At 36.4% G+C, this 22,672-nt stretch overlaps 1 protein-coding gene across 3 annotated transcripts in view; it reads right to left on the bottom strand.

Moving 5' to 3' along the window:
- Positions 1–991: 991 nt before the first annotated feature.
- The window catches only part of LOC123871216 (homeobox protein dve-1), a 143,719-nt gene continuing 122,038 nt past the window's right edge, over positions 992–22,672 (bottom strand). For 2 of the 3 annotated variants that reach the window (XM_045914885.1, XM_045914872.1), the window contains exons 5-6: positions 18,321–19,151; positions 15,803–18,109 (exon numbers count right to left, since the gene is read on the bottom strand). In XM_045914885.1, coding sequence (XP_045770841.1) covers positions 17,447–18,109; positions 18,321–19,151 — 1,494 coding nt within the window. In that variant the 3' untranslated portion in view covers positions 15,803–17,446. Of the gene's footprint in view, positions 1,003–15,802; positions 18,110–18,320; positions 19,152–22,672 lie in introns of those variants that run through there. The other variant, XR_006797237.1, reaches the window with a different exon arrangement.

Consider the following 22,672-nt stretch of genomic DNA (forward strand, 5'->3'; position numbering starts at 1 on the left):
TGCGTGGCACTGGGTGGGAATTTATCGTCGCTATGAATATGATTTTCTTTAAGAAGTGGATGTAGTTCTCATAAGAGGTATTTAGTGTCAAAGGGCTCTTATTCTTAGGGAGATATAAACATTTGATGAAAACCTGCATTAAATTCACGGCAATTTTTACCTACGCCCCATTTTTTATGAATCTATTTCGTCTACTATGCATAGATTACCTTTTACAAAGTCATCGGACTCTAGAAAATCTGTTATTACCTATACCAATAATTCAAAGTGCGCTTACATGTAGCATATTTCGTAGCGCTACGAACTACGAAAGAGATCAGCGCGAGGCCTACTTTATTGCAAACTTCCTTTGAAAGTGGTTTGGTTCATCGAAATCAAAAATCTTACAAATGGAATTTTCTAATATTGCTAACCATAAAACATCTTAATGCATCCAAAATTATATTCCCAAATAAAAAACATCATAGCTCTGTTTGGCCATTATATCCACACGCCAATTTTATCAAAATCGGTGAAACGGATAGCCAGTGAAAAGCTAGTAGACACACAGACAGACTCACTTACGCATCTATAATATTAGTATGGATTCGTTCAAGTCAGGTCGATTAATTTCCCATACCACTTCCAGTCTCCCAAACTCTTTGCAACAGATACGTAGGCAGTGCGCCATAATTCATGACTTTCTTTCAAAACTGCAACACACGCTATCGCACATGCAAAATAACTTCGGGATACGGTTAGCGAAAACCGATAATAAACTTTCACGTCTCCCGTGGAATGGATTTTCATTTTGGAGAAGGTTCGGTTTTATAATGATTAATCGTTCAATGGTTATTGTTTCTTATCTTGCGTTTTGGAAAGGTTGTAGAAGGCTTTTCTGTTTCATTTCCATCTTTCCATGCGGCACTCATGAGTTTGACTCAAGAGAACAAAAGTAAGGATCTCATGCTGAACTAGAATCCTGTAGGTATGTTTATTGCAAACCAATGTTGTAAAGATTATCTTTTTAGGATACATCTGATCTAGTCATTCATGAAAGTCAGAATAACTATTAAAATTATAATGTCGTCAAGAATCATTATAAAGAAGTCGGGGACAACCTGGGCTAAAAAATAGTGTAAGTTAGTAAAAACATTAGACGTTAAAAATATCGTTAATCCACATTTTAGACATTACAATTAACAATCAAGATAAGTGTAAAAAGACATCTTTAAAATTTTGAACACATAAAACAATGGCCAACAACCTCGGCCCACAGATTATCAGGCCTACGAAAATTAAGTAGCTGGAGAAATTTGTCATTCCCTACTTTATCACCGGCAATCATCCCGAGCGGGGCTTATTCATAAATCTCTGCGGCATTATTCCGAAGGTGAAACAACAAACATTACCGGTATAAATCTGCAACGTATCGCGGTTGCGAGTTACGAGCCTGACACACAGATTGCTAGGAAAATGAGCAAAAATATTCGAGTCTAACCAATCCTTGACGAGCACTAAGCGTGCTCGTCAAGGATTGGTTAGTGTGCCAGCATTGATTACCACAGCAGATTATGGACTCGTCTTGGTCGAATGGTTGTCGGTTGGCTGGCAGCACTGCAGCATGCTTACTAAAACCAATGCTTACTGAACAAGGTAAAACCTTGCACAGATGCCTCGCTTGATAGGCTTTAATTTTGTAATGTACTTCATATTTATTATTATTCATTACTAGCTGATGCCAGCGACTTCGTCCGCGTGGATTTCCGTCCACGTCCGCGATAAAAAGTAGCCTATGTGCTAATCCAGGATATTATCTATCCCCGTTCTAAATTTCAGCCAAATCTGTCCAGTAGTTTTTGTGTGAAGGAATACCAAACATACACTCACTTTCGCCTTCATAATATTAGTCACTTCATAATACTGTTTGATATGACCACTCTGAATATATCCATTAAAGTAAGGATACATTCAAATCATTTGCAGGGATGATATATTACTAGGTACCAGTGTCCAGTACCAGACAACTTAAAAATATTATAGTTCAACACATCATCGTTATAGTTTACTTTTCTTTTTTAAAATATTATTATTGGGAATATGGGTCAACAATCACATCTGTAGAGCATTTGTCTACTATTGATAGGTACGAGTAGGTATTTAAATAATGGTAGATACTTTTCACGTGAACTACCGAAAACAAATCAATGATATCTACTTGTACAATAAGAGAAGGGAAACCGTCTTACTAAAAATATTTTGTTCGTCTTTCATAACAGCAATGTGTCCCCAGCGTTATCTGGCACCGTCGCGCCATAAGACAATAGTAACGCAATAATAAAAATGTTGAATAGCCCCCGTAATGATATTGTTGCCGCGATGCATTGTGCCCTGATAACGGATAAACTGTACCCAGAAGACGCATATACTATCTCTTTGAACTGAGTTATTGCTATTTTATCTTGGAGATTTTTGCTTACGTAAGTATTATCTTCTGTCGAAGGCAGAAACCAGTCTCCTCTGTAGCCTAACAACCAGGACAGCAGTAGAATTTGTCAACAAAGGAAATTGATCAGAATAGATTTATGCATGCATAGGTAAGTAGGGTTGTTATCTTCGTCAGTCGTTGTTTTCATTCATATATCTACCTATAAGTCTGTCTGTTTATTTGGTTTATCTGTTCAATCAGTCGTTCAGTAGGTAGGTTTCACGTCTCAACAGTTTAACCGATTTTAGACAAACTTTGGTATAGAGATAGCTTGCATCACGGAGACGGAAACAGGCCTTTTATTTCAGGAAATGGAAAACTTCTCACAGAATTTTTAAAACCTAAATCCATGCGGATGAAATCGCTTTACCTACCCGGGCTTATAAAGTCGCAACCACCACCACGTCTGTGGTTACGAGTTCTTACGAAAAAGGTTTGACAGTTTGACGTTTTGATCTTATCGTACAGTTTGTAAACGATGCTGCTGTTGATAATGAGTACCTAAGTCCTTACAACAGTAAACAATACAGAAGTAGCGAGTACCAAGACAAAAATCTCACAACTGCCAAGATTTTCATTCTGCTCCCAAAGACATATATTTTCAGCGTTTATTATCCAAACCGACCTCCTTACTTATCTTCACTTGGTAGGTATTGTTAAAAAGATGATGACTTAGGAACTGAAAGTCCCATTAAGTACGCCTATTCATGTGGTAACTTGCGGAAGGGGGTGGGTGTTCTTAGGGAGGGGGTGTGAATACAAATAAAGAAGTGAGTTGTTTAAAAAACGTAACAAGCGGGTATTCTGAGAGATAAGGCTGCGTTTCCGCCGTCTCCCCGCCGTCATGGAATTATTTCAGTGATTCAACGAAACCCGATGTCGTGGCTGTCGCATTCAGCACTTGTATCTTTAAAAATGTTTAGGGTTGTTACGGACAGGTTTATCGATAGTGGTAATTTGGCTTTCGAGATGAGTGCCATGCTAAGGATTGCACTGGTGGTGTGGTAATGTATACTAATCTATATAAAATTATACGTGGAAGGCTGTTACGTTTTTATAACCCATCAGTTTAACCGATTTTGACAAAAGCTTGAATCCCTTAGATGGATACTTCTTATTCCAAAAAGTTAAACAGTTCCCATGAGATTTTTAATAAGTCCACGCGATGAAAGTGGCGGGCACATTCTAATTGTCTGTTGTTCTAAAAGACAGATTGTCGCTAATTATTCACGCTCATACCTGAAATACTTAAACAGCCCAGACTCTGAATTCAAGCTAATTTTTTTGCACCTTAGAGACAAAAAATAACAGAAAAGTATGAGGTAAAATGGGTATGAAAGTTGTTAGCCATTAGGTATGTTTAAATGCCTTTTCATTGCAGATATAGCTAACATGACTTCTATTATCAAGAGCTGGTGCCTATACAGTGGCATAATTTATCGATATAATTTCATACTATTTTATAGATAAGTGTCGCATCACTAGAGACAGATCTGTAAAGAGCGGGCCGTGTCAGATGCCCGCCTGTTTCTTAATTTCCTCTCGCGAAGATAAGATTGGCTTTTAGCTTTTTATTGAATTTTCTATGTTAGAACCACTTTACAACTCACTCTGAGACGACATTTATTTCAGACAGACAACATAACTTATTCCATTTAAAATTGAAATTTATATCATTACTATTCTTCATGTTATATTTTAGAATTTTTAATTTAAACATCCAGGTTTAAGTAGGTATGTGTATTCAAGCAGGCCTTTCAATAAGTATGTACCTAAACATTTGAAATCCTACATTTCCAGATCACTAAGTATATCAAGGAAACGATCTTTCATAAATTGGTTATAGAATTTTATAATTGTAGAAGGTGCAGCTAGAGGTCAATGTCTATTATTTATTTGTAAGGTACCTAGTGTAGCAACTTCTATCCCTTTAATAATAAAAAATACAAAGACAATAAACATAGTAATATACCCCTTACTTTATTCTGTACCTATAAAACAGTACCTATACATATATTCATAGATACTTGCTATGCATCACATTTACTGATATTCATTTTTTGTACATTATTCTGTTAAGTTTTTTATCCATTCGAGCTCTGTTTCATCTCATCAGAAGTATAAGAATCCCGAATATTTTTACGTTATCTGCATATAAACCGCCTTAGCTACGACTGCACATTTCCGCTGAGCTCGCTTGATGTGATGGCATCGCTTTCCGGTGCACTTTTATCTTCAATTTAATGATGTGCAGGAAGATATTTCACCTCTCAATTCTACTGATTCTTTTTCGACTAATCTCAATGTATGTACTCTCTATACAAGATTATAAAAATGTTGCATAAAAGTATTCAGGTCTAATCGGTAAGAAGCAGTATTTTAAATATAAATAAAAACACACTTCGATTGCTCTGTGACCCAAAAAGTATCATGGTTAGGGGTTGCAATGCTGGATCCGCAATCCATCAATCCAGCTGGATCCAGCTGGATTTGCTTCGATCCAGCAAAAATCCAGCTGGATTGAAAATGCCGCTGGATTGCAATCTCTAGTCATGGCTCATGGCTGTAGTTTTTACAACCCAAGCTGATTTTGGTTCTTTGGAGTTAATTTACTTTCGAAACTTCAAGGGTAATTACACACTATCGTTTTTTATGCTCGTTTTATGCTTGTATTCGCATACGAGCTTACAAGCGCGCTTAATAAAGCGAACGTGCTTACGGCTTGCAAGCGCTCATTCAGCGTGTTCGCTCGTTGAATCAGTGAGTCCTTCAGTAGCAATTAGGATTGGCGTCTTTCGAGGCTCGCACGTATAGGTATAATACAAGCGTGTCTACGCTCGTACCAAAATATGATGCACGTGTGAAAAAAGCGCTCGTAAACGTTTCTACAAAAAGGAGCTTATACCTAATACGCTAATCTGAAACCATTCTTGTAGTTCCAGAGTAACATTTAAAAAAAATTACCGACACAAATTACCTACTTACAAGGTGATGCCCGCGACTTCGTCCGTGTGGATTAAGGTTTTTTAAAATCCTCTAAGAACTCTTTGATTTTCCAGGATAAAAAGTAGCCTATGTCACTCTCCGTCCAAAAAAAATGACGATCCGTTGCTCCGTTGTGGCGTGATTGAAGAATAAACCAACAAAACAAGAAAATGCAAATCTGCATTTATAATATGGGTAGTGAATCAAAGTACTTACCTACTTTTACATTTTCAATATTTATTTTAAGTTGATATAAGTTGAAAAACAAAGCACGATTTCAATCCACTGAATCGAAAAAGAAGAACAAAAAGCTGTCCCCCCATAAACCGTAGAATAGGTAGATTTTTCCAAACAAACAATTCAATTTGGAGAAACATCAAAAAATTATCTTTTAATTGTTCAACGCGGCGCGGTCGAATTAGAAACGATGATCGCGTTACAGTTGACACCTCTGTCAAATGTTAGGGGATGGTTTTAGAGATACATGGAGGAAATTAACAATTATTTTGGGACCATCCTTCACGCGTAACGAAGCTAATATCAATTACAAGTTCATGTTCTAAGAATGTTCAATGTTCATGTTTGGAGAAAAACCAAAAAAAAAAACCGGTGACAAGCCTAGTGATAAAGACGTGGACCTTCCAATCATGGGGCCTGGGGTTCGATCCTGGGTCTCTAACTTTTCGGAGTTAGTGCGTTTTAAGCGGTCAAATATCACTTGCTTTAACGCTGAAAAAAGCATTGAGGAAACCTGCATGCCTGAGAGTTTTCCATAATCTATATTGGCGCTATAACAACTAATAATAATTTTCAAAATGGATGCCATGAAAAAAAAGTGTTATTTCTTGTACGATGGTGCGGAACCCTTCGTTTGAGAGTCCGACTCGCCTTTGACTGATATTTAAAGAGCTAATTTCCTGAGGTGGTCGTTCCAAATAGGGATGTCTTTATTATCAGAGTTCGTCCTTAAACAGTTGATTAGTCCCCCACGCTTAGCTGTCCTAGGGGATGTAATTAAACCGTTTTGATGAGTTCCTCGTTAAGAATTAACTTGTTTTTTGTCTTGGGAATCATTAAAACGCAATAACAATTCATTGTGGCTCTTGAATCTTGGTTTGATTTGTTTTGGCTCTGTCATGCAGCTTTTACTAATACTGACCTGAAAAAATAGTAAGTACAAGGATTAATATAAAATAAAATGTAAAATACCAGTGTTTTATTATTACACTATTAGATAAGTAGAAGAATACAAGCTAGCTGATTTATAGCAATACGCGCATACAAGAATAATTTTAAATTACACAAAATGATCACTAGGGGTTGAATTTTCAAAAATCCTTTCTTCGCGGATGTACGTCATAATAGCTATCTGTAGCTATGCCTTTCAGTCCAATTCGTTCAGTGGTTTGAGCTGTGCGTTCAAAGATCTTTCAGTCAGTCAGTCAATATACCAATAGATTTTCGTTTCGAAGTCTGGAGAACATTTATCTGTCCCTTGCAAAGTCATGTAAATTGATATGTAACGCAATGCTAAATTAATCCTTGTTTTACGCGCAATGTTTCTGCGCGGCGACGACACTCACGTTCCTTTACCACTTCTATCGATATTCTGAATTCTATGATCCTGATACATCTGAGAGACAATGCTATACGTATCAAGTGGGGTAGGAACAGTAGGTAAACAGTTAAGCCAGGCGCAGACGGTGAGCGTGGGATCTTTTCACCTGAGGCCGCGATACACGCGGGGAAAATTAAGTGTATCTACATGGAGCTGTAAATGATCTAATTATTTTGATATTTCTAGATGATGAATGATTATGTTAGGTTTTTCATAGATAAATGTGGATATTTTCAATGCAACTTCATATAACTAGGTCTAGTTTATAGTATTATACGTGGCAGTACGTGGTAGTGATCCGCTCTCACTCATCCATGTAAGCCCCGAAAACAATCATACCCTGGACTAGTAGCCGTACGATTTAAATGGAATATTATACATAAAAGGGCTTTGACACACATTCACAGACGGACAAACGGACGGACGGACGGACGAAATTATGCGCCACCAGCATTGCGTGGGACTGCCATTTCTTTTATACGCGGCATAATATTCTAAATGAATTTTCAAAAAGAGCTAGCTACCACCGGTTTTCTTGCTGGCACTTCTCGGTAGAAAGGGCAATCCTATTTTTTTATTATTTTTATACTTATGGGTTTTGCTAGTCATACTCCGTATCCCAAAACTCAAAAAAAAAAAATGGTATGTACATCTCTATATCATTCCAGATGATGCATAAGTGCGATTTAGCTAGATGTCAGGGCGGGGCCTTTACTCATGCGTTAATTTCGTCGCGACAAATTAATTCGAACACAGATTTAGATGCGAGCAAAATGCATGTGCTATCCCTTTAGAATAATATTAGTGTCCCTTTACATTATGTCTGGATACTGTACAGTTATAGGTATATTAGGTTCTTAGTTAACTATACAGTAAAGTACTTAGTTAACTATCTAGTAAACAAATCTAATAGGTCTTAGGACCTAGAACCAAGGACTCCTATAATAGACTGGTAGCTGGCAGCCATGTTTTGAAGCATGTTGGTGGGTATATTTTCCCAAAGGTGCGAAAACAGTTAAACCACCACATGAGAACCTACCTATTCATGTAGTTAGTGCCGCTACGCATGTGCCACGTATGGTACGAATTTGCTTCACTTTTTAAAATTCAAATATGTTTGTTTGTCTAATCTGTAGATTACACGAGTTATTTGTGTATACCCTTACCCTTAGTCATTACTTTAATTTGTTTGGTTGTTAAATAATAATCAATTAGTAAATAAATTAGTAAAAAAAATAGTAATAAAGACTTCGTAATTATCACATTACATAGGTTGTTAGTATTTTATTTTTAAGGCATTGGATTGGGGATTTGTAGAAAAATAGTTCATTAGAGAGTGTCAATGGGGATTAGTGGAACTAATTTGTTCCATCATAAATCATATTAAAGTTATATATCTACAATATACATATTATATGTATTTTTAATAAACATTTAATCCTATCTAAAACAGAAGGAAGTTAAAATATTCATAAGGAAAAAAAATGACGCATCGAATTTCATTTGGATCACTCTTAAAAATAAATGAGAGAGAGATAATTGAATATCCCGCCCCGATTGGCTCAATGAATAAAAAATAAGCCGTGGTTGAACCTCACCAAAACCGGGGGAGTAAAAAAATAATATTATCCCGTGGAAATGAATTAAGCAACTCGCAGATACTGTGGCTTGAACAGGAGGTAAATAGAGATGGAGATGGCTTTTCAGCTTGTTACGTTACAAATAAATCGCAGTCGAAATAAGCCAAAAGTATTTATATTGATTACTTTTCATATTGATAACTCAAAATTTAAAAAACCCCCGACACAAAAACCTCTATAAGAAAACTAGAAAAGAGCTGATAACTTTCAAACGGCTGAACCGATTATCTTCGATTATAGCTAAGAACACTCTCGATCATGCCACCTTTCAAACAAAAAAAAAACTAAATTAAAATTGGTTCGTTCGCTTGGGAGCTACGATGCCACAGACAGATACACAGCTACACACGTCAAACTTATAACACCCCTCTTTTTAGGCGGGAGTTAAAAATCACCGCCACATCTCTGTCACTTATCACTTCCGTATAATTTTTACCTTAGATGGATATTTGAACATTTTCATAAAACTAACTTACTAATTTTTATCTCATATCTACAGTAAAAAGAAAAGTTCTGACTCACTCACTGACTAATTCATCAACGCCCAGTCAAAATTTTTCACAGACGTACCTTTTATAATGAAGACAATAAATAAGAACGGATTTTGAAATTTCCCTCGATACTTAGTGGGAAATAAGAGAGTAGAAAAAATAATACATATGTAACCCCCCTACTGATCTAAATAATAGATTTAAATAATCGATATTTATATACTATTGTTAAAATACATTCGACGAATAAAATGATACCATTATGAAAGAAAGCCCTATCCATGCTAACTTTGCACAAAATCTTCCGATTCTAGGGGTAAGTAGGGAATAAAATTAACGGAGGATGATCGCTAATGAAAATAAATTGGCGGCGGGAGATTTGAGATTACACCGAGCACTGAGCGAATGGCGACAAACACCGTACGGACTTGGGACGTTCTTTGAGGTACATTTATTAGATTTGGTTTTTCGGGAAAATTCTAAAGCTATTTTTGAAGTTATAGAGAGAGAGCCTATGAGGGCCAGACCTGACTTCAGGACATAATTTCAAATACTAATCCGGAGAAAATATAAAAATATTAGACTTTATACTTTGAGAAAAAAAATGTAGGTATACACCTTTTTTAACTGTTATCTCCCAATTGTAAAATACATTTAGATGATTCCTGCATTATCTGCCCAATGATCCATCCAAAGTTTGGATGGATCATCGTGGCTTTGAAGTATGAAGTTAATTAACTTCATACTTCGTTGATCGTTCCTATTTGTGTTGGGGACAATTCGAAAAGAAACTTTCAGCTTTTACAAAATAACGAAGGTCTAGTCCTCACTCACGGCTCACGGGCTCTTAGTGTATTTTATATCGCTTATCACTGTTTCAGCCTTTCTGACGCCTAAGGAAATCTGCATCTTGTTAGCAAAAAGTTGTATAAAATAGAATTTTATATGTTTACTAGACAATGGATTTCAATGACTGGTTTTATCTTTTCCTCTAATACGTGGATATACGTTGAAATCACCCACTTATAATATATAACCTACTTATAATACGGTAAATCAAAAATATTTTGTGTGTAGTGCCTATAGCTATTAGATACAATATTTCAAATAGGCACGCGCAGTTATTAGAGGGTCGGAAAATGAGAGGTTCATCTTCTTAAGTCAATGTAAGGATAAGGCCTGAGTTATGGCTGGCTGGATTGCCGCTTATTACAGAGAGTACCTTGGCGTTACGTTAAGGGAATCATTCTATTTAATATTACGAGTAGACTATATAGGTACGTTTATGTTAACAGTGTGCAAGTGTGCATGATTAAACCATAGAATTTACTCATGAGGATTGAACTATAAGTCAAAAAATGAAGACAAAAGTAAGTAAAGAAAAAGCATTTAAAATGAATTAACGTAGTAACTAACGCAATAATTGCGTTGGCGAAAATAGTAATAAAAATTCAGGGGTAGGTAAATACCACGTAAATACACAACGGTCAAGCGGTGATCTTATAGACTACTGCTAGACGTCGGCCTCCTTGTCGGAGTGTCCGAGATTCGATCCCAGGCCTGGGCACCTCTAACTTTTCGGAGTTTATATGCATTTTTAGCAATTAAGTATCATTTGCTATAACGGTGAAGGAAAACATCGTGGGGAAATCTGCATGTCTGAGAGTTCTACATAAAAAAACTAAGGTCAGCCGATCCGCACTCGGCCAGCTTAGTAGATTATGGCCATTCTGAGAGGAGAGCGTGGATTTGACCTACAATTCGCTCCAGCAATGCGCGGGATTTCAATTGCTTTTATACATGGCATAATATTGTATATCAAATCTTTGAAAAGAGCAACCGCCGAGTTTCTTGCTGGTTATTCTCGGTAGGAAAGGCATTCCGAACCAGTGGTAGATGATTTTGACGATTCAAAAGAACTTGTAAAAGTCTAATTTAATAAAAATATTTTGAATTTTGTTTTTTTTTTTTTTGAATTTTAGACCCTAAGTTTAGTGAGCTGGTGGTGATGATGATTTTGATGACTCGCGTACCTACACGTTCCAGTTGCATGGGATCAAAAAGAACCATAAGGAGATATTGTAGAAAAGTTATACCAAAATCACCAAGCTTCTTTAAAAATATAACGTGAACGGCGTAAACATCCCTCGTTGGTTATGGTTTAGGCCGAGGGTAAAAATGCCATGTCAATTAATAAAGTTGGCTGTAAGACTCAGCTTAGCCGCTTCCTTGTTATATCATAACTAAGGTTTGGCCCTCCAAGCTCGACAGATAGCTTGCAGTTAACCCCCTGTCGTACTACAGTGCTGAAGCGATAAAAACTGTTTTTTTTGAAGTTGATGAGTGTCTTTTACACGTGATTTTTTATTAGTTATTTATAATTACCGAAACAAGCAAGATTTAAAAAATTTAATGTAATTAGTATACCTAACTTGCAGGTTCTCATTTAACGGAAACATATATTCTAATAACGAAAACTGCATTAGAATTTGAAGACAAGGAATAAGTAAGTTATATAAAACTGGATGGTACCCCTGACCTCCATCTACGTTAATTTGGGTTTTTGAAAAATTCCATAGGAATTCTTTGATTTTCCTAGATAAAAAGTAACCTAAGACCCAAGCTTTCTCTGTACTTACCAAATTTTGTCAAAATCGGTTTCAAATGGCGTGAAAACGTAGCGGTCAGATAGACAGACAGACTTTTGCATTTATAATAGTAGTGAGGATAGTAGTTATAGTTTGGAGGATTACTGTAGTTCTAGTGAACTAATTGGTGATTAGTTAGTTAGTTTCTTTAGTTGTTTACTTGTTAATAAGGTACTTTGAATGAATCAAAACCCCAATTTTTACAAGCACAGTCCATAACTTACTGAATCTGCTTAGAATAGCACTGAATTTGTATTGAGACTGTGGCCTTATGATATTGCTGTGTATTAAGTTGTCCGGATAAATCTTTCGTCTGAGATGAGCTTAGGAGTTTTATTGTAAGAGCCAATTCTTGGATATCCGTTGTATGAAATTGCTCATAATTACTAAAGCCCTGATCACTATCAAAGCAACATTAGTTTATGGGGAGCGTAAATTGAGATTTCTTGTACAATTTTATCGTGAGATCTACCTTATACCTATTATCTCTTGTTGCAAGATTAGGTAACTGCGCTGAGTTTACAGTCTAACTAGAACTATTCAGACCAGACTTTAGTGTGATATTAGCAGACATCGCAGTTTCCTCTCAAAACATTAGTCTTAACTAGAACGTAAAAAATATGCATTGAAGAATAAACCTAAGTTCAGGAACAAAATGTTTCAAAAATGATGCTCGTAACTTCATCCTCGTGGAATGGAACTGTTTGACTATCCGGGATTAAAAAGAAAAAGTAGCCTAAGTATATTTTTTCAGTGATGCAAGCTAGGTACCTACCACTACTAAATAGATACTTAGGTTTTAAAAATCCCAAGAAACTTTCTGATTTTCCGAGATAAAATTAGCCTATACCCGTCTCAAGGAAGTAGTCTCAAAGAAGTAAGCCATCTTTGTATAAAATGTCGAAATCGCAGTCGCGGCTAAACCGTATCTACCTAGTGGTTAAAATAATTACATATGAGATTATACGACATATACTTACTTAGGAACCGTCTGTTTGCTTGAGTTATGTTAGACAAGTTATCTAATGTTTCTGTCATCTCTATTTTTAATTCTGTAGGTATTTAATTCTTGTAAAAATACTAAAGTTCAATTTTATTTCCGTGATATTTTTGCCCAAGTATCACAGCATTTGAGACTGTGGTCTTAAGAGATATGACAGTGTATTAAGCCAGCCCGAGTAAATCGTCCAAGCAGGGCTTATGAGTTTTATTTTGCAGGCCACTTAAACCTCGCCCACTGGTTGGATGACACTTTGCTTAATAGGTTTGTTAAATTGTCTACCTCTTTTTTAAACTAATATAAGAGTACAAAGCTTTTTGGAGAGCTTATTAAGTTTGGAAGTTAATACCTTCTATTTTAATAGATGGGTAGGAATATAGAGAAGCGGTTTTTACTTATTAAATCTGAATTGTAGCGAATCACACCCAGCGATTCGCTTCTTCGTTTCTAATACACACTGCTAGAATATGGAAGGCCTTTCCGGCACCCGTTTTCCCCGCCAATTTGATCATTGGGACCTTCAAAAGAAGAGTGAAGAGTTCTCCATCACGCTCCACCTTAGGCTGCGTCATCACCTATTGAAGTCAAGCGCATGCCTAGTTTTTAACAAGATAAAGTTAAACAGCACTAAAACCCGACTACTACCCGCGAACTGCCGATAGATAGTGATAGAAATAGTAAAATTGGTTTTCTGTCGCTCGGCGTATTTTAACATTGCAGTATATTTATATTTATGAACTCAGATTTTTTTTCCCAATCATTTGATATCCCACTCGATACAATAACAAAAATAAAATCTTTTTGGATACCCCCACATTTTTGGATGTAACATCTATCAGGTCGATTTTTTTCGTATAAAATGTAGCCTATGTCACCCGGATTATACAGACGAATCGATTGACACCTCATTCATCAAAATCGGCTCAGTAGTTTAGGCGCTACGGCGGTGCACACATAAATGTAAACCTACGTACATACATAGATTGCTAAAATCAAAACCCTTCCTTTTGGCTTTGCCGTAGTCGGGTAAAAAGTAATAGTCGTTTAATATCCCTATTTTCTTAGAGGTAATTGTTAGTACCTACACTGCACAGTGAAGACGATAGGCCACGTTACTTAGCGTATAATAAATTGCTTCATTACGGACATCATAATCCGCGGCTAACTAACATAAATGCGCGGCTCCGTCCGCCGCCGCAGTTTGTTTAGATTAAAACTTAATGCCTCCATGATATTAACCTGAAAACAATGTACTTGCCTTCTGACGACCTACCTAGCACATCGGTGAGCATTGTAGTCTATACGTGAGAGCTCCCGCGTTTGATTTCCGGTAAGAGTAATTAGGAATTGTTTCTGGTATGGTCTGGTTCTACTTCTACGTTTCAAGATTGGATTTACATCACCAGTCAAGAATAATCCTGGATTTTTTGAGTAATAACCATATTTCTAGTAAGTATAGAGATTAGGCATAGGAAGTATGCCGTGACTTTTAAATAAAAAGCTGACAGCTGCCCATCGTACACCACAGATAGACCTCAGATATGCTTTGCAAAATTCAAATTGATTAATTTTGAGCATCTATATCCTTGCAAGACCTAATAGCAATAACTCGATTAGTCGTAGTTAGTTAGTCTTAGTGCCTGCCACGTTTTATTTAGCAAATGTGCAAAAACTACTTTTAGTCAATTCACAATTTTAATAGATTTTGCCGGGTTTTGTTTTGTTGGGTTTTGCCATTCAAGCAAAAACCAACAATATTACAATTAATTACCGTTTTGGTAGGTGTGGTAGGTATGAGTTCACTAAAACTGTCATACCCTTTCCAAGTTAGCCCGTTTCGTTTAGACTGCGTCATCACTTACAACCAGGTGAGCTCGCAGACAAGGACTAACTTGTATCAGTTCTTAGTTACCTTTATGATATTATTTAGACTAGGTATTTCTATTAATAATATCATGACAATCGTCAAACAAACACTAACATGTGTCAATACCTATCTTAAACAGCCCAGCACAGCAGTGATGTCGGAAGGGGCGACGGGAACCCAAATCACCTGTCAAACTGCAACTCTTCGTAATCGCAGCCGATATCTGCAGACGTCTTTGTCGCCACTTCGCCAGTGAATGACCGCCTTTATCGTAGCGGAATTTCGGTTTAAGTTTCGGATTGAGTTTCTTGTCTTGTTGTGTAAAACCACTATTATAATATATCTACAGGCTTCAAACCTAGGAACGTATAAACAGAAACTCAAATGCTACTAACTACCTACCAGATTCGCCTGTATATAAATGGTTTGAAACCTACGACATATTTCAAAAATACACGGGCTCGGAAATACTTGTAAAATTTTCGAGCCAGCTGTTCGTGCAACTTTGACATACCAAAAACACAGATTTATGGTGTACGTGTCTATAAAATTTCCTTGAGTTCAATTAAAAAACAAACTTTGTGGTGCCCTTCAGGCTTTTGGCGCCCAAAATGGGATCATTTATTTGCTTTAAGTTATGGAATAAGGATTAGTTGAACCTATAAATTCAATTAGGTATGGATGTACTACAATGGTATAGTTTCTAGCGCCCCCCCCCCCCCCCATAGGTATAGTTCGCGACAGGTTTACATGGCAATCGGGGTGAGGACGCCCCGCACACCCGCACAGCCCTCGCGCTAACCCGCACCGGGTGACCTGCGGATGTGCGGGGCGTCCCCAGCCCGATTGCCATGTCAACCTGTCGCGAACTATAAGTAATTATGTACCTATGTTTTTTTATTTCAAAGTTTCTGAAAAACACTACGTCAATTTTAAATTTGTTTCACTATTGTTGTTTAAGGAGAAATATAATATTCAGTAGATTGTATCGTAATTTGATTCATTTCGATTTTCGATGGAACATTTCAGCTATAGGTATTTTACAATCAAAGGTTTGTTTTTAAATAAAAGTCATATATTCAATATCGTACTATATTCATTAAATTTTCGTTTATTAATTGAATGGAATAAAACATTTAGCCAATAGGGTATATGCATGTATTGTGTATTTTCTTTCATTATATCTACATCGTCCTATGACGAAATAAAAAATAAGTCACTCATGAAAATACTCATGAAAATTTGTAAAAAACAATTATTTAAAACTGCTTCAAAACAGATTCGGATACATTGTTAAAATTTGGACTTATTTATCGAATTATAAATTAGTATTTAAATAAAAAATTTGAATGTTTACAAAATAATATAATTTTCTGTCGATATATTTACGAAAAAATATTCGAACCCAATTTAAAGCACATGCATATTCCCTGTTATTTTCAATATCCAAGCAGTAAATGCTTAAACCACTTGTGAGCCTAGTGACGTAGTTTTAATAAAAACCTTATTTAACATTAATAAAATATTTACAGTATTTGGAAATATCATCACAGCTTCACAAAACAAGCATAACATTTGTTATAACAAAACAATTTGATAGCGGTTACCACTAGTGATGTGTCTAAAAACTATAAAACAATACGAGTATAAGAAACCGTATGAAAAAAACAGCCTCCATATGTATAAATGCGTAAATACTGTAACAGCGTACTTTATATACAAAAAATAATATTCTGGTTCCACTAAGCAATATAGCACAAGTATTTTGACCTCATACGCCGATACACAGTTTGTATGTTTTGCGTATATTTGGCAAAAAAAAAATACAAATTGACAATCATGATGCAATTTTTTTTTGTTGTTCAACCTAATTTTCAATTACTTGCGATACATTGCTAACGGAAATCAGTTATCGAACTTTATTATTTGTGTAATAACCTATTTTTATGATCAATCTTTGGATTGAGTACCTAATACCTAACTAGCAAAGGTGAAGGAATGTGCGTAATCTTTATAGTAAATAATATCACTTATTTGATACAACATCTAGATACATAGACAAGCCGAACTATTTAGGCCTTCTAAGAATAGGGAGTAATTTTTATTCCAATATCATAATAATTATTATGTGCAATATAGTTTTTTTATTCTAATCTTTTATTAATGACTCATTATTATTTAAACCTGATTTACATTTATAACAATGATCGAATTCCTAAAAATCTACGTCTTTATTATACAGGTCTTAGCATAAATTTAACACAAATGGAAACTTTGGTTAGTTTTCCATTTATTATATTTCGCTATAATTTACAATAATTCGATAAAACTACATTAATAAATAAAACTAATACTAATAATGTACAAAACAGAAGTACTAAATAGTACATTTTGAGATTCTTCTACTATATTGTGACATGTCTATTTGAAGCAATTTGAAGCAATGATACAGTTATAATAGAAACTTATTGTTATTTTATACTGCTTCAAAATATCTTTAATTCAAAACTTATACTATACGAAATTATTTATACCTTTCTAAAAGCCCTAATCGACGCCACTTTGCCGCCATATTTAACACTACATGGCACTATATACCATTAACGATTCATATTCAGTCTTTCGTATTAAATATTCTGACTTCACGAAGACAAATCTCTAATCACAAATTATCATTTCTAATCAATTTTTTATTATTTACAAGAATGCTGTTTTACTATTATAATACATTCAAACCATTTTCCTCTCGATGGCATGCGGATGTCCAGGATGCGAGTAATGACCGGGGGAGGTAGGTTCATACAAAGACATCTTTAACCTCTTACATTTGGCTCGACGATTTTTGAACCAGAATTGCACGTTTTTTGACTCGAGACGCGGAAACTTCTGCCGGTATGGCATCCTGTTCAACTCTTCTGTATATTTGAGTATTAGATTGTGCGATGGGTGGGTGTTCATTGAAAACCATTGTTCTAAGACTGGTACTTCAGAGACTGGATCTATGAACGTGCGGTTGCGTTTGCGTCGTTCATCAGAGGCTCCGGCGAGTGCTAAATTCAGTCCACTGGCGCCTTCTCCAGGAACAGGCCCTACTCCAGGAAATGCGCTCATATACTGGCTCATGTACATAATACCATGGCCAAACATCGGGTGATTCGGTACCATTGGAAATGGTAACCGGTCAAGGTGTGGAGAAGATGGTCTATAGTGACGCTCTTGAACCATTTCGTCATCAGAAGGTATATCGTGATCATCTCCACCTCCGTTCTCTTCTTCAGTGTTGTTGTTATTGTTATTATGTGAACTATCACTATTCTTTGCTGGAGATCGATGTGGTGAGGGCATTTGCTCAGATTTGGTCAAATCTCTTGGTTCTTGTTTGATGTCATGAACCTGTAACAAAAACATGACTTTAAAAAAAGCTATGATGGATCACCTTGAAGGTTTGGTTTGTTGCTATTTTTAGTACGAAATTCTGAAGTAATCAAATTACTCTACCTTTATTTTTAATTTATTTGAAATTAACATCAAGATTAGAGTTTTTTTTTATAAAATAAACTTAAATCTAAATATTATAATAATATAATATAAAATAATATTCTACCTTTATTATATCAGGTGGCTTGGGAGATTCTTTCACATTTTCGTCTCTTTCCTGTTCATTATTATTTTTCCTTGTCGTTATGAGAGAAAGCGGTGCATCTGGACTTTCAGGTCTATCATCTGGATTAATATCTCCACCGTCGTCTTCCAAATCCGAACCAGCATTTGACAGGTTGTCTTCAGACATTACTGACATTGGATATCTGCCAGGACTTCCTGAGAGCTGCATGGGACTTTTCATTGAGTGATGGTCATGGGAATTATAGTTGTCATTGCCAGCCAAAAGTGAACCATTGGTTGGACTATGACTTCTACTGTTGAAACCATTGACTCCAAGATGAGCTCCTAAACCACCAATATTACGCAGTTCAGCTCGCTTCTGTGCTGCTCTCGCATTTTTAAACCAATAAACAACATTGTTCACATCTAAGGGTTTTCGCCCTCGTCTTGACTCTAAATTATTTAATTCTCGGACGTACTGTTGGATTTGCTGTCTACTTGGATGCTGATTTTCAGAAAACCAACGTTGTAACTTTGGTAGCTCTAGCTCAGGATCGAAACTAGTCCGCATGCGTGTTTTTTGAGTAGGATATTGGCTTTGTACAGTTTGTAGCGCCGGATGCAAATGGTCTGGTAGTGGATTCAGAGTGGGTGAACGATTTTTTGGACTAGGTGACGGGTAGCGTCGCGGGCTGAAAGGCGGAGGAGGTCTCGGCGAAACTTGGGCACTCCACCAGGACTCAAACTTGCGGCGAGTTTCCTCCGTCGGTTCATGAAAGTTGTGAGGACCCGGAGTTCTATCTTGTCCCCGACAAATCTGAGCTAACGTCACCTGCAACAATGGAAATTTAAAAAGTTATCTCACACGGTACAATGAGTACAAAAAATAAAAGAAAACGAAACACAAACAATTTAAGACGGTTTTAAAGAGGTCAGTCTAACTAGTAGCAGATACAGAGATAATTGTTTGAATAAACACCGAGCATTGTTTCACAGAACATCGCCATTAGATTATGAAAATATTAGGCCGGTTGTTAATGTATGTGTCATGCGCGGCGCTGCGGTTCTGATGCGAGGAGTTGTTTGCTCGGTGGTTAGTGCACATCACTCCTTCACTGCCGCCGAAACTTCAATCATAGCTTGCTCTAAAACAATGAGCGGGAAGGGCGTCTTCGTAATTAGCATCCACCCACAGTAACAAAGTGCCGGCAAACCGATATGGACTAAGTGGTTGTACTAAAATGTTTCGACAGTAGCGCGATGAGAAAACGTTGCTCACTTGTGAGCAAACATTGAATCGATTTGTCTATTACATTCATATTTTACGTTTCACAAGTAAACTACACTGAACCTGCGCCTTTGGTTTTTTGTGGAGGTAAATGTACATAGTTCCCGTCATCACCTTATTTGGCCATAGGAAAATAATATGTCGCCTATAGACATGAATCGTCTATCACGCATTCCTGCGCATTTATAACGAGTTCCTACGTATTTTACCTACATGTTAACAGAAATCGGAATTTTCTTACAAATCAAAATTTACCCGTTTGACTATAGCACTCATTTTTACCACCTAAGTACCAGCTACCACTAAATTACACATTGTTTTGGTGAGTAAAAAATAACTAAGTCAATCATACCGCATCTAATTTTTTTGATAAAGAATAAAAGACAGTAGGTACGCCTATACATGCGTTTAATTCCAAAATTATTCAAAGTATATTTTTAAATTAGAAGCTTACTAAGGAGTCAATCACGTAATCGCCTGTCAGATTAGAAACGCTCGGTTTGTTTAACCCGCACTTATGCAAGTCTGCCCGATGTCCATATCACTAGATTACATAGAACAATGCCAGTGATTACATCGTCAAGAGAGTTGTCAGGTTCAGTTGCCAAATCAAAGGCAAGTTAAACTGTACCTACTTTAGTCTCTGTACTATGTATGCAACACATCCAGATTGCGCTTATAAATCATGTCACCGCAAAGCCATTAATGAACCGAGAGCTGAAGGTTTTTGAGCAAGTATAAAAACACAGTACAAAGTTCGAAGGACCAATAGACGTTGGAGACCCGAGGTGCTGGAATGACGACCTCGCATCGTAAAATGCGGCGTTGGCATTGGCAGACCTCACTAGGTGCACCGATGATATCAAACGAATCAAAGGGAGCGGCAGGATCCAAGCGACGCTAAGCAAGACTGCGGTCTGAGAAAGTTCCTACAAAAACCTATGTCCAGCTGATTATTTTATTTATGTACACTATTAATGAAATTGCTGACTATGGATACTGCCTAAATCAAATTAAAAATTTTCAAAATAGGCAGCGGCTTTTCTTGATCGTTCTTCCCGCTAGAAGGGCGTATTTTAAACCAATGCAGATTTACTGGGCGATTCAAAAATACTCTCTAAAAGCAATTTATTGAAAATTCTTGTCTAAATAATATGTGGCATATGGACTCACAGATGATTCGAAAATGTGCTAGCAGAGAAAAAGTTTAATTTCACAGCACTTTTCCTCTTTTCAATATTGTAAGTCATATTTGGGTAAGGAAAAAGTACTATCATTAGCTTTTATAAATTCCTCGTCAAGATTTGGCACTAGCTCTCGACTATAAGCCTAGCCCGAGTGATACGTTAATCCGGCTCTTTGTTTTGTGTTTTTAAATAGTGCGGTCATATTTGCTTTTAGATATTGTCTACTTCATCTACACATAAGATTTACGAGAGCTGGCGCCTGATGATAACTTTATCACATGTTAGCTGGAGAGCTAGTGGGAATTTTTGCGGAAACGCTTGATGATTTTCTTGATTCTTCTTTATCAAATCTCTGGCGCAATGGTGGTCGCTGTGGTCATATAGGTGGAAAGTTCACAGTTCAATTCCCGGGAAGTCCTCCCGGGAGGTCTGATTTAGGAGTTTTGCCGCGTAGAAACCATAGGGATATGAGCTTGTCCAGTGAGTTTAAATCTATAATAATATTTAGATTGCCCTTCTAGGTAAGCCTGCTTGCATGTTAGTCTCCATCATCCCTTTGCACAAGGTGATCGCATTCTAGCGGGCTAGCTTGTATGTGAACAAAAATAAAGTGATCATGGAACACTTTTCCTACCAGCAGATCCGTATGAATTTACGATTCATGTATTTTATCAGCAAAATATAATAAGGATCTCTACCAGAGTTAATAGCTCCGCCATGTTTGCTTAAATACGTTTATAGTTAACCATGCCCACCGATGGTAGTGGACTGCCGAATAAAAATAAAAAATTCAGCACTCAATCATCAAGCACTCCCACAAAATTTTCCATCAGCTCTCGTGCTATGTAATCTGCCTCTGTACGTAATTCGGTGTTTTATTGCGAACAACACTTGATATCCTACATACGTTCTAATCACTAAGGACAAATTAAAAGACAATGGGCTTACTCTTATCTGATATTAGTTACATCTTGTGTACTTACGCTACTTTATGCGCATACAGGAATTAAAATAATTTTATTATTGTGTCCTGAATAAAGTTATTGAAATAATTCGATTGTATTCTTCTTTTCTCACAAAATAATATCATTGGTGATTTTGTTTCAAATATTATTACAAAAACTAAAATATAATTAGTTTAAAAACTATTATTTAGTCTGGTATGTTGAGAATCTAGTATTTTGAAAATCTGATATTATACTCTGGAATTATACTCTGAATGGTGATTCGGTGGCTTTATGGCTTGTTAGCCATAAAACCACCGAATCTTATGACTTTCTTTGGTAGTTTTTCGTTTTCTTGTGTAGATATAATAAGACTTTTTGGAAGTTTATCATTATTATTTGTTTCATGATGTATGTAAAACAAGCTCGGGTGGTCGAGCTCTTTTTGAGGAAATTTCAAAAAAGGTTATCCAGTCAACTGGGGATCCAAAATCTGGCAGCTACCTTGGACAATAAAAGAATTGGCTTGGCCATCCAAAGAGGCAATGCTGCCAGCATCTTGGGTACAATGCTTCGCTCGATCGAACCTCGATCTTAATTTAGATTAAAGTTAGTTTTATTAAATTCATTGTTAATTATCATACCTACTTATTTGATTTGACAATCACACTAATATTATAAAGGTGAAAGTTTGTATGTGTGTGTGTGTGTGTGTGTGTGTGTGTGTGTATGTAAGTTTGTTACTCCTTCACGCAAAAACTACTGGACGGATTTGGCTGAAATTTGGAATGGAGATAGATAATATCCAGGATTAGCACATAGGTTACTTTTTATCCCGGAAATCAAAGAGTTCCCACGGGATTTCAAAAAACCTAAATCCACGCGGACGAAGTCGCGGGCATTATCTAGTAATAAAATATAACAAAATGTATTT

This window comes from Maniola jurtina, chromosome 2 (genome assembly GCF_905333055.1).
Source record: "Maniola jurtina chromosome 2, ilManJurt1.1, whole genome shotgun sequence".
Taxonomy (NCBI): Eukaryota; Metazoa; Arthropoda; class Insecta; order Lepidoptera; family Nymphalidae; genus Maniola; species Maniola jurtina.